We start from the raw sequence: 15,587 nt of genomic DNA, 5'->3' as shown, positions 1-15,587 counted from the left end.
ATTCTGTAATCTAATTTCTTTTTTTTCTTCTGCAAAGCCTAGGATTGTTTTAATAATACCTGAGTATTATTACAATGTTAATCAGGAAAGTACTTAAGCATTTGCTTAACTAAATCCTAAATCACGGTCCTACTCTTTGGTCCAAATAATAGAAAGCATTTTTGCATAGGTCTAATTTTGAGCACAGAATTTTAACAAGACTAATCACATAATTACAGTTATGCTCAAGCTTAAGTGCTTTGCTTGATCAGAGCATCGGGTAGCAATTCTTTTTAAGTGTTCTGTGCTGGAAAGTAATTATTGTCGCTTAAGCAACTGTTGTCACATCATCCATCACATTCTCATCTTCCAATTTCTTTCTTTTTTGAAAACACCTGGCTCAAGTGTTGAACATACTGACATTGGTGACAGTGTTGCTTTTGATGGCATTGTGATCAGAAACTTCCTCCACAGATTTCCACTGAATATTGAATATTTAATAAAACACATTAATGCTTATTTTAACAACTGCAGAGGATGATACAGGTAACATTTCAAAGATGCACATCAAAATTCCTAGAAGCTACCTGAAGTGGTTAAGAAAACAGATTTTCCAAGCATTAAAGCTTTTTCTGGTAGTTTGAATAGCCAGTTTAGACAGACGCTGCTGCCACTCTACATGTATTTTTTCTTAAATAACCATGGGATGAAAGACAAGGTCATTTATGAAAAATGTCTGTACACGAGAGGGCATGATTTTCATACATATGTTATTTTAAAGGCATCAGGTTGTTTCTTTGTAGCTGACCCATGAGGCCACGTGATGAGGTGTTGTTGGCCACCCTTTGCCTTTATGTTCCAGATATCAGCTGCCTTCTCAGTGCGAACCACGGCACAGCTCACAACTGTGCCCCTCACAGGCCTGTAGCCTGTGGCCTCACACGTGACCGTATTTTACCAAGACCTCTCCTGCCAACAGGCAGCTACCTGAAAGCCCATGGACTAGTTACCAACTGCCTCTGGCTACTCCCTGCAATATCTCATGCACCACTTGCACACAGGCCATTGTTCCGGGTTGTTCCCTTCACATGCACCTCCTGAGTGTGCTCCTGCCAGGCCTTGCTTGATCCTGCTGGGGCACATCCCTTTGCACACCCCTGTCCTGGTACAGGCTTCTCATACTCACCCACTACCATAAATAAGTACTTGCAGTTTTTATACACGCTGAGTGATGCATGATCCTATGCACTAAGTGTGTTTATGAGCCACTTAAGTCTTTGAATACTTTTGAATGAAGTCCATAAATTTATCTGATTTTAAATGGTGAAATAGAATTTATCTTGCTCAACCTTGAAGACAATGAGGCAATGCTTAATGACTTTGGTGGAGAAGTCACAACACTAAAATGTACACACTTGATTTAACTAACACTTTTCGTGTCTGTCGATTTTAATAGCTCTGTTGACCAAAAATAAATCAACAACAAGGACAAGCTATATCTTCAATATACTTGGTGAAATAAATAATTTGTGCTGCTTGCCTGTACCTTGGCCAAAATTTACACTTATGAAATTCAAATTAATCCTGCTTCTATCGAAATCTTAGAAGAAGAAAGTAATTTAATGCCCTGATTATTTAAAACCAAATGCAATTTCAAATATAGAATACAATAAAAATCAATTGGTTTATGCCATAATTGTCTGAATTATCTCAGAGTAAACTTCTACCCTGACTTTAAACTTCTGCTGTCTATGCATATTTGATTTTTCTACTTGACTCATGCACACATTATAAAACACAATTGTTTAAAATTCCTGATTAGCAGGAGCAGTAGCATTGGAAACGGATTTTATTTTTCTAGTAAAACACTGCAGAAAGAAATGTTAAGTGGGCAGCTTTAATAAATAGTTATAAACAGTTTACTTACAGTGGAGGTTGTTTTTTTTTCTCTGCATTAATTTGAAAGTAGTTAAAAGGAGACATGTATTATCTTTTTTTTTTTCACATTTATGTCCCTTTCAACACGTGTGCATGCACACACACAGTCTCTCGTCTCACAAATTTAACTGACAAATGAGGATTATGGATGGGAAACTAAAGTATGTATCCAACAAGACACAGTGAAATGGACTCCAGCCTTTTCTATTTTGTCCCGAGATACAGAGGCATGGTACATGGACAAGTGAGATCTGTTTGAAGAAAACTGACTTACCTTCTTGTAGGCACACAGGTTTATCACTTGGTTTCCAGCTCAGGGAGCCATTAAAGTGTCTCACACAAAGTTTTTTGGAAGTACCGTTAAGCCTGTATCCTTCTTGGCAATGAAACCGGACCACCACACTTTCAAAGAAAACACCTGCACTGGGTGTCTTGTATCCATGTTCAGGAGCTCCAGGATCAGCACAAGCTTGTAGGTCATCAAACCCTATGTCAGATAAACACACAATCAAACTGGGTTCATTTACTCCTCGTGCAGCCATAGCTGCGCTTTTCCTAGTTTTATCCATCTATCATGGGGACCTTGTATCTTCCATTACTGACCACTAGCAACCCTGCTTGGGTACCAGGTACTCCAGATCCAGGAGAGGACTAACCTCCAGCTACAGATGAAATGCTCAGGTGACAGAAATACTCCTGTCTTTTCATGCAGCTACTGAGGAAGCAAAGTCAACCACACGCCTCGGTAGCTGACCTGGATAAAAATAAAGCACTTGACCCAACCTCCCAGTGGGATTGCTCAGTAATGTATCTGTAATTACTTTTGGGGACTATGGGATTTTGGAGGTCTGGTACAGTCAGTGGAAAGAATAATAATGTGTCAGAAGCAGAGAGGAAGAGGAAATAAAGAAAGGGGCATGAAACCTAACTGCCATTCAAAGATACAGTAACTCAAATACGAAATGAACTGATAAGTACAAGGAGATTTCAAGATTGAAGGGAGATCTACCACAGGGTGTATCTGACCCCCCCATCACATCAGCTTGGTGGCCCTACTACACTTTCAAAACACAGTTATGGAACTGCTGTATCACTGCATTGACACCAGAAGGGATTTTGTAAAGCCCTTTACTTTCCTAAAATTAACTGTAAAATAACAAACTAAACCCCAACAGTTGCAATCATTAAATGTGACTGTTTATCACTTTATCAAACTCATTTCAATGCCATTTGCATAAATGGAAGCTTTTTTTACTGCAAAGCAACAAAGGTTTAGTGCAGCACCGAACAAGCACTGCATACTGAAAAAGCAAATAGCTTTGGAACAGGAACAGCAGGGGGGCAATTAATGCCAGTAGGAGGGATGCCTGGAAAATGTGAAAATCATTGCACTGTAGCTTTAATGTTTTGATTTTAAAAGAATAGTATCAGAGAGCCTCAGCTACTTCCTGCATGATAAGGATGAGTGCCTCCATGGTACAGTCAGAGAGAAGGAAGATATTACAGTAAAGGACTTTTCAAAATAAATCTCTGTTTCCCGAGGCTAAATCATTCCCTCCACCGAAGGGCTCCTTGTGACACCGTAGCAGCCAAATGGAGAGCACTGAAGGTGATAAAGGGCTCTTGCATTTGAACAGTGAATGTCTCCATTCAGTGCCCTGGCTGACAGCTGCTAGTGGAGAATACAAGAGGCCCACACCAATCCACTGCGTTGTACGTCCAATTACCTGCTCCTGGTCGCAGAGGCAGGGAACACTGTCGGGTCACCAGAGCAGATTGCATCTTTCTGACTCCATACATCGCTGATTTTATGTGTGCTCAGGTCCTATGCTGAACTCCCCAACCACACTACAATTTCCAGGAGGTGACCTGAAGGCCAGGAATGCCTACGTGCCATGTATGCTGGAGAGAGCCATCACCTACAGCCAGCCTCTGCCCCTCTGCAGTGCTCCAGTGCCCATGGCTCTTCACCTAAAGAGATTTTACTAGCATTCCTTCTCTGCTGAAGGAGGGAGATAAGAGCAGCAGAGCATCTGCTCTTATGCGGCTTTACTCCTCCATCCAGTAAAGTTTATCATGAGAACTGAAGGGCCAGTGCAGTAACCAAGTCAAACACATCTCTGAACTTCACAGCTCAAGTCCTCAAGTGCAAATTGCCTGAGACTCTCTACCATTTGCTAACATGATGAGCAAGGAGAAGTACAGTCATTACATTCATGGGATTACACACTGCAGGAAATATTAACAGAGAAGGGCTGTCCATTTTTACTGGAGATTAAAAAGAAGCTTCTTATGCTTCAGACAGCAAACCTACATCCTTTAATAATGTCAGCGATGATCTTAATTATTTTCCATTAAACCAAGGGATAACATGACATTTAGATCAATTTTGTTACTTCAGTAATCTCAGAATTTGCAGTCAGGCACGGAATATTATAACGCACCTTGAAATACGTGTTCTTTCTTACTAGCTGCATCAGGGAAAAGTACACAACTGCCTACTACTTTGCCTCCACAACAACAGAAAAAAGAAATGAGCTGAGGTCACACACAATTTGCCTGGTAAAAAAAATGAGCCAAGCTTGTTTCTCAGTTTTCATTAAGTCAAACATGCAAAGTTAGAGATTTTGTAACTGTCAGCACAAAACCCAACATAGAAAGCAAGAATGTTTTCTTCCCTGGTGCAGACTAATTTTACGACCCTATTGCCACTTTTCTGATGACCTTTCACAAGCAAAGATCTTCATTCCTCCTAGGGATCCTTTTGCATTAAGTTGGTCTCTTAGGTTCTTGAGTGCAGTTTGTGAGCAGACAAATCTAACCCCAAGGGGAATTCCCAAGTAGAAACTGGAACACGAATGGGGGAAATTGAATTATGTACCCTCTAGTTTCTACGAAGTCAGTAGCCAGTTGTTATTCAGCTACTGAATAAGAGATGACACAAGGAATCGGCACAGGATCACTGCTTCCTTGGCTTGTTCCCGAAGCAAGGAAGAAAGAAAAAGCCTCAGAGAATAGCCAGTTAGGCAGATTACACATGTAGTACACTAACTTCTCATGGTAAAATCATGAAAGCAAAGCAAACAAAACTCTAACCCCATCTTTTCTCCACAGATACCAACAGTAGACTTGGCCCAAATCTTAGTCCTACCGAAATCAATGGGAGGCACTTGTATAGGAAGTTTCTTTGTGAAGGTGCATATGATCCAGGCATAAAGTAGTGAAGCCAGTGCTGTGCCACCTCATCCTGTGTTTTGGCTGAGAAGGAGGCAAGGACGTGTATGGGAGGTGCAGTGAGACTGGCCACCGTGCTGAGGATCTCCCCGTGCACCGAGAGCACTCCAGGGGTTCTGAAGGAGCAACTACTACCATCTAGAGAAGCCAGGAACTGCTCTGATTTTCACCAGGATTGCTCCTCTTGCACAAGAGGTGTGCTGAATGTTGCAACGGCTACTTAGCTGACAGCTAAGTTCAACAGTCTTGTCCAATTTAAGTACGAAATTTCTGGTACAATACTCAAGAACAATATTGTTCAAACATCTCTGAGAATTTCAGTTCTTTTTAGTGATAGCAGACTTGAACCCTTTACATATAATAATAATCCTTTCCATATAATCTCATATAGTTCAACTTCACCCTATCAAAAATTAGTAAATATATGTCTTCAATGAGATACGGCTTGGTAGATTATATTTTTTTTCTCATGATCTTTGGTTTCTCTCCTTTTTCAGAGCTATGCATTTAAGAGCAGCTACTCAAAGTTGTGATACAGTATTTTTCTAATGACAAGAGTAATCCTACATTATAGATGAGATTCTATAGACATTTTATGCTTTGATCCCTTTAGAACCTGATGAAAACAGCCAAAAAACTTTTCAGCCAGAGCCACAAGATAAGTCTTTGGAAGAAACCATAAAAGTTACATAAAAGCAAAAACCAATCTTTTGGCTATAATAGAAAAGTGTTGCCCTTCAGGAAAAAGTATATCAAATAAGATAAAAAATAACTTGGAACTACAATGGATTCTGTTTCTTTAGAAACCCCTCTATGAATCTTTGGGGAAAAGAAGACTACTGGACTTTTTCTCATGGTTGCAGAGAGGGAACAGGGAATCATCACCACCTACTAGTAAAAACTATACAACACACTTGTCAAATAAAGCAGTAAATTTTCATGTTACCTATATAGTAAAAATTTACTATGGTCAGCAGCCATCATAATCAACACTACATCAGTATCAACAACTTTATGGTATGCTGTTGTAGGGCTTTAAATCCCTAAAGTAAAGACTACACAATTACTGCTGGAACTATTTCAGTAATCAAAATCATTTAATATTTAGTCCAAGTTTTGGGACCTTTAATGGACATTGTGTAAAATATAATGAAGAATAATGCCTTCTGGTAAGGTTATCGAGTACATCAGGTTATCATCACCAGTAAAGCATGCAGAATATATTTGGGTTGTAGTATTTACCATATTTTTACTGTTGGACCAACCAGAGGTCATCAGAAAATAACAATGTTCTTAACCTAGATGAAACACAAGCAGATTATAAATTTACCTAAATTTCTTGGTATTGTCAGTTAGATAAATGATGTCAAATTAATCAGAAGATTGAAAAGTAAGCAATGCCCTCCTTGGGGTGTAAAATGAACCTTTGTAAATAATTCGATCAGACTATTTCTAGAATTCAGCATTGTACATTCTTAAACATATAACGATTCATCTCATCCCCAATGAAAAGCTTGAAAAGTTGGAAGTCAGGGGAAAATTACATTTCTGATGGCAAGAAATCATGATAGCCACAACTGAACTTCAGACATGCCTAAACAGGCAGGAGGAAGAATCCCTCAGTTCATTCCATAAATCTGTTTTTCTGTGCTTCTTTTTCTCAGTTTCACTTTTGGTTTTCCTTGTTTCCCTCTTCCCTCACCTTCATGTCTTACAGCTCCTTGTAAATTCATGGTGATGGTGAGGTCATTTCTAATCTAGATTTGATGGACTTCTTTGCCTCTAAGGCTGCTATATAACATTTCACTGACATACTGATAATGGATGTGAGCTCAGAACTGGCTGCACTCATTCTTGAACAGAGGCATCACTCTCATTACAGTTTGTTACATACACACAGTGAATGAGAAGTGACACATAATGTGTAATAATATTAAAGATATAGAGCATTTTCAGTATTTGTCTTCAGTAGGAAGGAGAACGAGCTTCTTGTACAGCAGCACCTGCACTTGGGTTCACTAAATCAGCAAGTCCTTGCTATCTCGGTCGGGGGTAGGGGAAGGGAAAGGCTTTGCAGCCTGTGGCAGGACCAGACTGCCTGCATGCACATTTTATAAGGAGTCTGTAAACACTGCAGGAGCAGGTTATCTTGGGCCAGCTCTCAGTAAAAAGCCATTCTGGGACTAAAACAGAAGGGCCACAAGTGCAAACATGCCAAGGGTTTGCTTGTCTTGTACAAAGAAAAAGTCGTTTTCATCCCTTATGAGTTTCTGCCCCGTTTCTGTGAAAGCCATGCAGGCACAGTGGTTTGTGCCTCTGGCTGTTTATGCTTCCTCACTGTTGATGACGTTAATTGAACTATCCATGTACCCCAGTAACAAGAAAAGGGAGGATGTGCTTCGATTAGCATCTAGCCTTGGAAGTGAAATGAATTTATAAACCTATGATTTCATTAGTGAAATGCCTGCTAAAATGTAAACTCTCTTTAATCCCTTAAGGGTCACTAATTCTTAAGCTTCCCTGAGACTTCAGCAGCTTTGTAAAACCCTGTCCTGTTTAAGATGTGAATCACAACCCCCTTTGCTATCCTTGAAGATAGCACTCCCTCCTCACTTGGCTGAGCCTTATCCAGGAGAGCCTAACAAGCCACTGGAAGAAAGAGAGAAGTTCAAATTATTTTGTAGAAGAAACAGAACAAAAGAGCAAAAAAGCAAAAGAGACCTTTGGGGGTGGGTACTGTGCTTAGGACATTGATCTAGAGTTGCTGATAAATCAAGAACACCATTAAGCTTCATTATCCTCCATATAACCCGAGTGTCATAGCAGAAAAAAAGAAAATCAGTGCCATTGTACGCTTCTATTAAGACCTCTATACTCCCAAATCTTGCCCACCACCACTCTCACCACCTCCCTTTCTCCTCTTCTCAGTGAGCACTTGGAAAGGGGTGGTCACTCAGAGCTGCTCCTAAAAGTGACGGTCAGCTCAACCTTAAAATTTCTACTCAGGTGTGACAAGTCCCTGGGCATTTTTGTGCTAAAACAAACTGACATCTCCCTAGAAAGCCTAAGGATTGCTGCTCCCTCCAGAGTGGGCACAGGGAAGGAGTGTAAGAAGCCATAAGCAGGACAAAACACCCATGGAGGACAAAACAGGTCTAGGAACCATGCCAGAACTGCTTCTGCATGGGAATATCACCAGGGAGAACTGGGGACAAGCTGCAGTGTCAGCAGGGCAGGTTCGAGGGCCCTGCATAGATAATTGCAAATGTAATAACAGCATCTTTATTTCAGGGGTCGTGCCTCCAATTAGTTACTCCAATTACTGTTCAACACTCACGGATGACAGCATAGCCCAGCTGGTGCCTGACCAGCGTCATACAGCGGGAAAGAAGCTGAATTTGCTACCAACGGAGGCGATCACCATTTTTGATTTTGAACGTGAACCTTGACACAGAATTCTTTTATTGTCTTGTCATTAGGCTAATGCATGATGAAAAACCACTTAAAATTGGCTGGAAAAGGAAGATGGTTCAGAATACAACCATCAAAGCACTTCAGTAAACCCAAAGCAAACTAAAAAGATGCATTTGTTTCTTCTCGAAAATGAGTTTCTTCTAATTAACATCTTAAACAGTGCAGGCCTATCCCTTTAATCATAACTTCTCACAATTAATATAGCTATGTCATCATAGTAAATAAGCCATTTCATTTATAATGCAAGAAGCACTTGTTACTTCCAGCCTTTTGTATTCCAACAAGTCTGACTGCATAATTTATGAACCCTTATGAAATGTCATATGCTGCTCTGTGATCCTCTGAACCTCCCATCACTCAAATGAAAAACAAAAGGCAGAAAGTAAATTTGCCGGTGGTTCTGCTGACAGAGCTCCCTTCTTCTGTGTTCTTCCTACGGAAAGTTACCATGGATATCCTGGGATATGATTAAGAGTAAATAAAAACCAATTTAACATACAATAACTCCCCCAACCTCCTCCCAGTTCCTAAAATTTTAAATGGGATATTTAGTTTTCTAACAAAGCCACTGAAAATGATAAAACTTGACCTCTGAGGCCTAAACTGAGGTCAGTTCAAATCCAGTGTAAGGCAGAAATAATTAAAAACCCGAAGACAGAGTTTGGCCAGCTTTCTGCAAATATAAGGTGAATATTTTCTTTATCTCAATTTATTCAGCTAGTTCAGTTTAATGACTACTTTTATTCAAGCTGAAAGCTCTAAGAAATTTAAAATGTACAAAACTAGAGGGTTTTTTTCTACTTTGTGAAAAAGAAGCATTGAATTCTTCAATCTCCAATAATATTTCATATTTCTAAGTGAATTTAAAATATAAAACGGGCTTAGATAAGCTTATCTTTATGCATATTTATTATAAGTAAAGTAATTTAAACTACTTTAAAATGTTTCTTCTTGGAAATGGTAGTTCCACACTTCTCATCCAAACCCCGAATATCTATGAATTCTAATTTCTGACAAACATGCTTTGACATAGATGACTAATTTTTGAAACAAGTCAATTTTAAAAAATAATCAAACTACATCTTTTACCACAACAAAAACAAGGATGCAGTAAAGGCATGCTAAGCTCTATATATGCTTCAATAAATGGGCACATACCTAACACATCCTCCCATTCATTTTCCTGATAAGGCACTGTAATAAAGATGATATTTGACAACATGTGATTGTTGACTGGTGACCTATAAGAATCATCATAAGGAATTAAATATGTACAAATACAAAATATAAAATATTAATATATCTCTTATGCCAAGATTCTCTTTTTACTGATTTAAATGAGTAAGTGAACTCAGTACTTGGATTTAAACCAATCAACCCCATTTATGTTTTCATCTTCAGATGTAACATTTTATATATTATATGTCTAAGGATTTCATTCGAGTTGCAATATTTTCGATGTGGGAATACAGCCTTAGGTCACTAAACCGGATTAATAACAACATAGAAAGCTACTAATAAAAAAGTGCCAAATAAAATAAACCAATATTCCCATAATTTCAAGAATGTTATGGGCCTGCTGTGTTTTTAAAAAGCAGTATCTAAGTATTTTTGTTTATCTGTCCCGTATTTTTAGCACTCTGGAAAAAATTAATTACCGTGAGTTAGTTTGAACAATTTTAGTCTAGACAGGCAACCCTTAGGAAATATAGCAAAAAGCAAAAAACAAAACCCAAAAAGAATCATGAGCTAGTTACTATAGTAATATTTCTTCTAGCCAATAGCATATAATATTATTCATCATAGCAAATCCAAAGTGATGAAATGTCACATTGTTCAGCAGAGATCCTTGTTTCTATAAGATGCAGGAATCAAATACTCAGGGGTATGAGCTGGGGGTTTGGTATTTATGTTCTAATCAACTACAGACTTCCCTAGATAACACTGTATTTTTATTGTATACCACAGTATGGTAATCCAACAATTTTTTGCTTTTCAGCTGTGCTATATAAATTGATTTTATACTTTCCCAAGACCAGGCAGAACTGTATATAGGGACAATCAGGATTAATGTGTGAATATTGTAATATTAAACTTTTATATGAATTGCACACTAGAGAAGACTGAGAGAAGTGGGATTTAAAAAGCTGGTACATACCTAAAGCATGAGAGCAGACACTGTTTCCAGCTTTTGCACTGATTCTTTATCACAAATCCTATGGTGCTTCTGGGTACTCTGACAGCTCTTATACCCTACACTGACTTTTCTCTATATGCACCCACCCATGAAACTATGACCTTTCCTCTTGAGATCTCATTGCAGCCATCCATTTTTTATTCACCTTTTCCTCTGTTTATGTTTTGCTTGTTGGTACTTGTTTTGCTTAGCCTTGAAAAGTTGTGACCTTATCTACCTACAGGTCTAGAAGATGTAAAGGAAGACAAGGTGGCTTTGCTGGTTCACCAGGTATTTTCCACGTGAGGATTGGCATTGCACCTTTCACAATTGCTTCACATCACACTGCAAAGCATTTCTACTCAAGTAAAGCTTTTAGAGAGCAAGCAGATAATATCCACTGGAAAAAAAGCAACACCCTTATTGATTTTGGTCCTAATCTGGACCCAAGGAGAACTTCTGACTTCCTTCTGTATTGAAAAGTGACTGTATGTTTTTATGTTTTGCTATTACTGTTAGCATTAAGCACAGCTTTTAGTCTGGTGATTCCCTTCGTGAGAATGCATTATCAGAAGAAAAATGAAACATAGTTGTCTTGCTAAATTGTATAGAAAGGCAACAGAAATCCAGTTGGGCACTAATAATGAAGTATTGTCATCATACCAAAACACTTCTAACTTAAGTTACTCATTTAGAGTGCTCTTTCCTGTGAGTTATTTTGTCTATGCTAAAAAGACTGGAAAAATCAGTGGTAGTTTAAGATGGTGCAGAAGCATATTTTTTCCCTTTCTTTTTGATTCACAATTGTGTTCAACTTAATCTTCGTGTGCCCGTTTTCATCGTACGGTCCTACCCAAGCACCGCCCAGTGGCCACAAGGCGATGGCAGGCTGCTCACAGCATCAGAGCAAGCAACTCAGAGCAAAGTCCCAGAAGAGGCAGTGACCAAGATGGAAACATTTATAATTAAAACACTGTGCCACTACACAGCCATCATGTTTAATCCCCTAAAAAAAAATTCCAGAAAAATGTCAATGACAAATCCCACTGGCATACTCTCAATTTTTGCGGCATCATCAAAAAATTATTGGTGTGTGAAGTCCCCTCTGGCCCCGTATTTCCCCTCTCAACACAAGCTGTTTCCCCTCTAGTTGATTTCCTATCAATTCTTCAATTCTTCTATGAATCCAAATCTTCACAAACACTTTCCCTGGTGGCAGTTTGCAAAAGCCAAGACAGATGATATCTGCTGCATTTCCCATCCCTGGGAAACCATCTGTGTCTCAGGAGATTAGCAGATTAGCCTGACACAATCTTTCTTTTAATAGAGCAATGCTTTATTTTATGTCATACCTCCAAGGTTTTTAACCTCACTACCTTAAAACAACTCTAAAATCTCGTGAATTATTGAAGTAAGAGAACCAAGTCCCTGACTGCCAACATCCTGGGGTTTTCTCTTTTTCTTTCCCCTTTAATCTGTGGGTATTACAGATAGTGTTTTAGGGAACTACTGAAAGTCAATCTCTTTCAGTTATATGGCAGTGACCTTATACAGAAGAGGAGGAAGCTGAGGACAGAAGAGAAACCAAAGAAACTGGAGCAGAAACAGCAGGAGTGACTTGGCAAAGGTACAGAGATGGGATGTAGCAATATACAAAAATATGTTAGCCTAGAAGCTGATTGATAGCTGTTTGGATGGTGATACCACCAGGATGTAAGAGAGGAGGAGATGAGAACACAAAAAGAAGCCCAATATGGTTCCCAGGAGGCTAAAACGTGGAACTGGAGAGGGACAAATGAGAAGGGAGGGGAAAACCCTCAGTCACGCGCAACAGAGCTAAGAGGATAGGCAGTGCCTGCAACAAGAGTAGGGCACCAATGCCAGGAAGATGCCTGGCAGAACAACTTTGGAGGCTGGCAACACACTGTGAGAGCCTTCCCAAGGGTTAATGGCCTATCCTTTCGGATCAGAAGAACCTGGGTGTTTTTTTTTCTGATGACACCTCTAAAAACTATGCACTCCATAACGTACTCAGCACTGACAACACTGAAGTTGAGACTGTCAGATTAAGTCTGATACACTTTATATAACATATACACATCACTATTAGTCAGTTGAAAGATTGAGAGATATGGCATGCATGTGCACAGATAATAGGTATTGCTGAGCTACCATCATGAGCTCAAAATATTTTCATAAAAGTCAATCCGAAAATCACATATATTAGTTAAATTTAAAGATTATGGGCTTTTGTTCTTCAGAAAGCATTCACATCCCTACCTATCACGAAAATAGGTTCTCATCATTTTGAAGAACTACGGAAGAATAAGCTGTTATTAAATTTTTATGGTACTGTAAGTTGATTAACTGTGAACTAGGAAAGGTCTAGAGCTAGCAAAGTGATAGTTCTTTGTTCTTATTCAAGGGACAAGAGCTTTAACCACATAAACAAGCAATTTATTTAAAACTTATTTTCCTTAATAGATATTCATTTGAGGATTTCTGCAGCTTTTTTTCCCCAGAGTGTTAGATGGTTCTTTTCAGAGCAACAGCTGCAGCAAACCTAGTTAAAATAAAAAGCAGTCGGCACACAGATCCATACATATGCTTTGCAAGAAACAGGCAGCATATCCAGATTTATGTGTGTGCCAGTCCCCCAGGATGTCGTAATTGTGTTTGTTCTTTTAATAACTTTAGGCTCCAGTGATCAGAATAAGACATCCTATGCTGAAGCTAATGCTTCATCCTTAGTTTACCTCACTATCCTGAATTATATAGTAAGCAGACTTAAATAAATGCAGGAGTCTGGCTCCTTCCTTACACCAAATTCCAGCCAGGCACATAATAGGTTGCCTGATTTAATTATGGGTCTCTCTGTTCAAATCTTACTTTCTTTTTACAAAATATTTGGCCATTTCTTTTTATGCAGATTTTTGAGCCCGCCTTCCAGCATTCAGTGAATTGTAGTCTCCCTGATACAAACAACACATCGAGCTTCCTGACTTGCAAGAGCAGTTGGATTATTCAGACAATTTTGTTCTTCCTAATTATTATACCTACACTTTACATTTACAGCCTCTTTCTATAAATGTATCTCAAACAACTGAGTTAGTTAAGCAGCTTATCAATTACACACGGCCTTCCAGTAGCTTTTGTGACTACAGCATGCCAGTCCTAATCTTAGGATTAGAAATGATTTTTTAACTCCTATAACCAGACTACAGATTACCTTATAATGAAGACAGGCGTACATATTACCAGTTTACATGAGGGGCACTGAAACAAACAGAGGTCATAAATAGCACAGGCTAGTGGAATAGTGGTGAGTAGAAAGCCAAACCCCAGGCAGCCAGTACCTAGTCCAATGTATCATACTACATAATGACTAAAACTGAGCTGAACACGTCTAAATATACTCCCACTTTCTGTTTCTGACCACCTTAGAAAGATTTTTTTTTTCATAATCTGACCGTCTTGAACCTTGTTTGAGGCCAGAGATGAACTGCTTTAGGAATGTCAGAAATTACAGAATCATAAAATGCTTTGGGTTGGAAGGAATTTTAAAGACAACCTGGTTCCAATCCCCCTGCCATCAGCAGGGACACCTTCCACTAGCCCAGGTTGCTCAAAGCCCCATCCAACCTGGCCTCGAACACTTCTATGGATGGGGCATCCACAACTTCTTGGGCAACTTGTGCCAGTGCCTTACCACCCAACTCAGGCCTTGCTGGATTAGGCAAGACTAATTGTCTTTGTTTGTTACACACGAAATGCAAGGGTACTTTTGGCCCCAAATAACTCAAAACCAGTTCCAGAATAAAACTCCAAGCTTGGTTGTTGATAATGTTGATAATGCTGGTGGAAAAAGAATAATCCCTGCATCAGTTCCCTGACCACCACACTTTGTCACCCCTTTGCTCTTCACCATTACCGATCTTACTGTCCTCCTGAGAATAACAATGACCCCTTGTTTCCTTACCTCCTCTATCCTCACCCAGCTTTCTTTTGTGGCTTTCTTGGGTGCCACTTTTCAAAAACCTCTCTTAAAATAATCTCCTTTCTCATTCTGACTGATGGGAGTCACCCAACATGATTTGACATCTAGTGTCTGGTGCCAAAACTGCCTTTCTAGAACTGCCTTGAATCCCATGTCTCTGTGTTATTCCCAGTAATGTCTCTGCTCTCATTTTATCTCTGCCAGGACCCCGAGGGCATTGACAGGCCCTAATGGCACTGACTGGCCCCACCTGGAAACCCCCACACACTCTTTGCCCATGGCCCCAGAGCTCCAGGTAGCTCAGCCCTGGGCTCCCAGACATTGTCTGGGCTATGCTGTAGGTGTGCCTGTCTCCAGCCCCATCTTCTGGATGGACCCTGGACTGACGTTTTAGCCCTGTCTCCTCCTGCCCTGACTGGGCTCATTCTCTGGCTGTTTCTGGGGCTATTGATGGACCCCACGACCACCTCTAGCTCTGCTGAGACCCTCTGGGGCTGTGCTCTGGTTGGTGAGAGCACAGCCCCAGTTCTCTTCACTGCTCTCCTTTCCTTTCTTTGTGAAGTAGAAGCCCCTCAGCCTGTTCTTCCTCACTACATGTTCTGTTCTCCATTCTTTCTGTGCCCTAATTTTCTTCTACATTCTCCCCAGGATGTACTTTTGGTTGCTTAGTTTTTTCTCAAGCTTGAATTTATCTTTTTATGACACCTCCCTCTTCCCCCATTTTTCCCCATTCATGTCCAGCTGTCTTTTAAACCCCATCTCAAAACCCCACTTATTTAAATTATCCTT

The 15,587-nt window shown here is 39.7% G+C and overlaps 1 protein-coding gene across 1 annotated transcript in view; it reads right to left on the bottom strand.

Moving 5' to 3' along the window:
• SUSD4 (sushi domain containing 4) overlaps positions 1-15,587 on the bottom strand; it is a 72,493-nt gene that overhangs the window by 28,533 nt on the left and 28,373 nt on the right. The window contains exon 2 of the mRNA XM_017812773.1: positions 2,192-2,404. Within this exon, the coding sequence (XP_017668262.1) occupies positions 2,192-2,404 (213 nt within the window). The remainder of the gene's footprint in view (positions 1-2,191; positions 2,405-15,587) is intronic.

Source organism: Lepidothrix coronata, unplaced genomic scaffold (assembly GCF_001604755.1).
Source record: "Lepidothrix coronata isolate B3197 unplaced genomic scaffold, Lepidothrix_coronata-1.0 Scaffold38, whole genome shotgun sequence".
NCBI lineage: Eukaryota > Metazoa > Chordata > Aves > Passeriformes > Pipridae > Lepidothrix > Lepidothrix coronata.
Note: the sequence above shows the minus strand (reverse complement) of the source record. Positions and strands in the feature narration are given on the sequence as shown.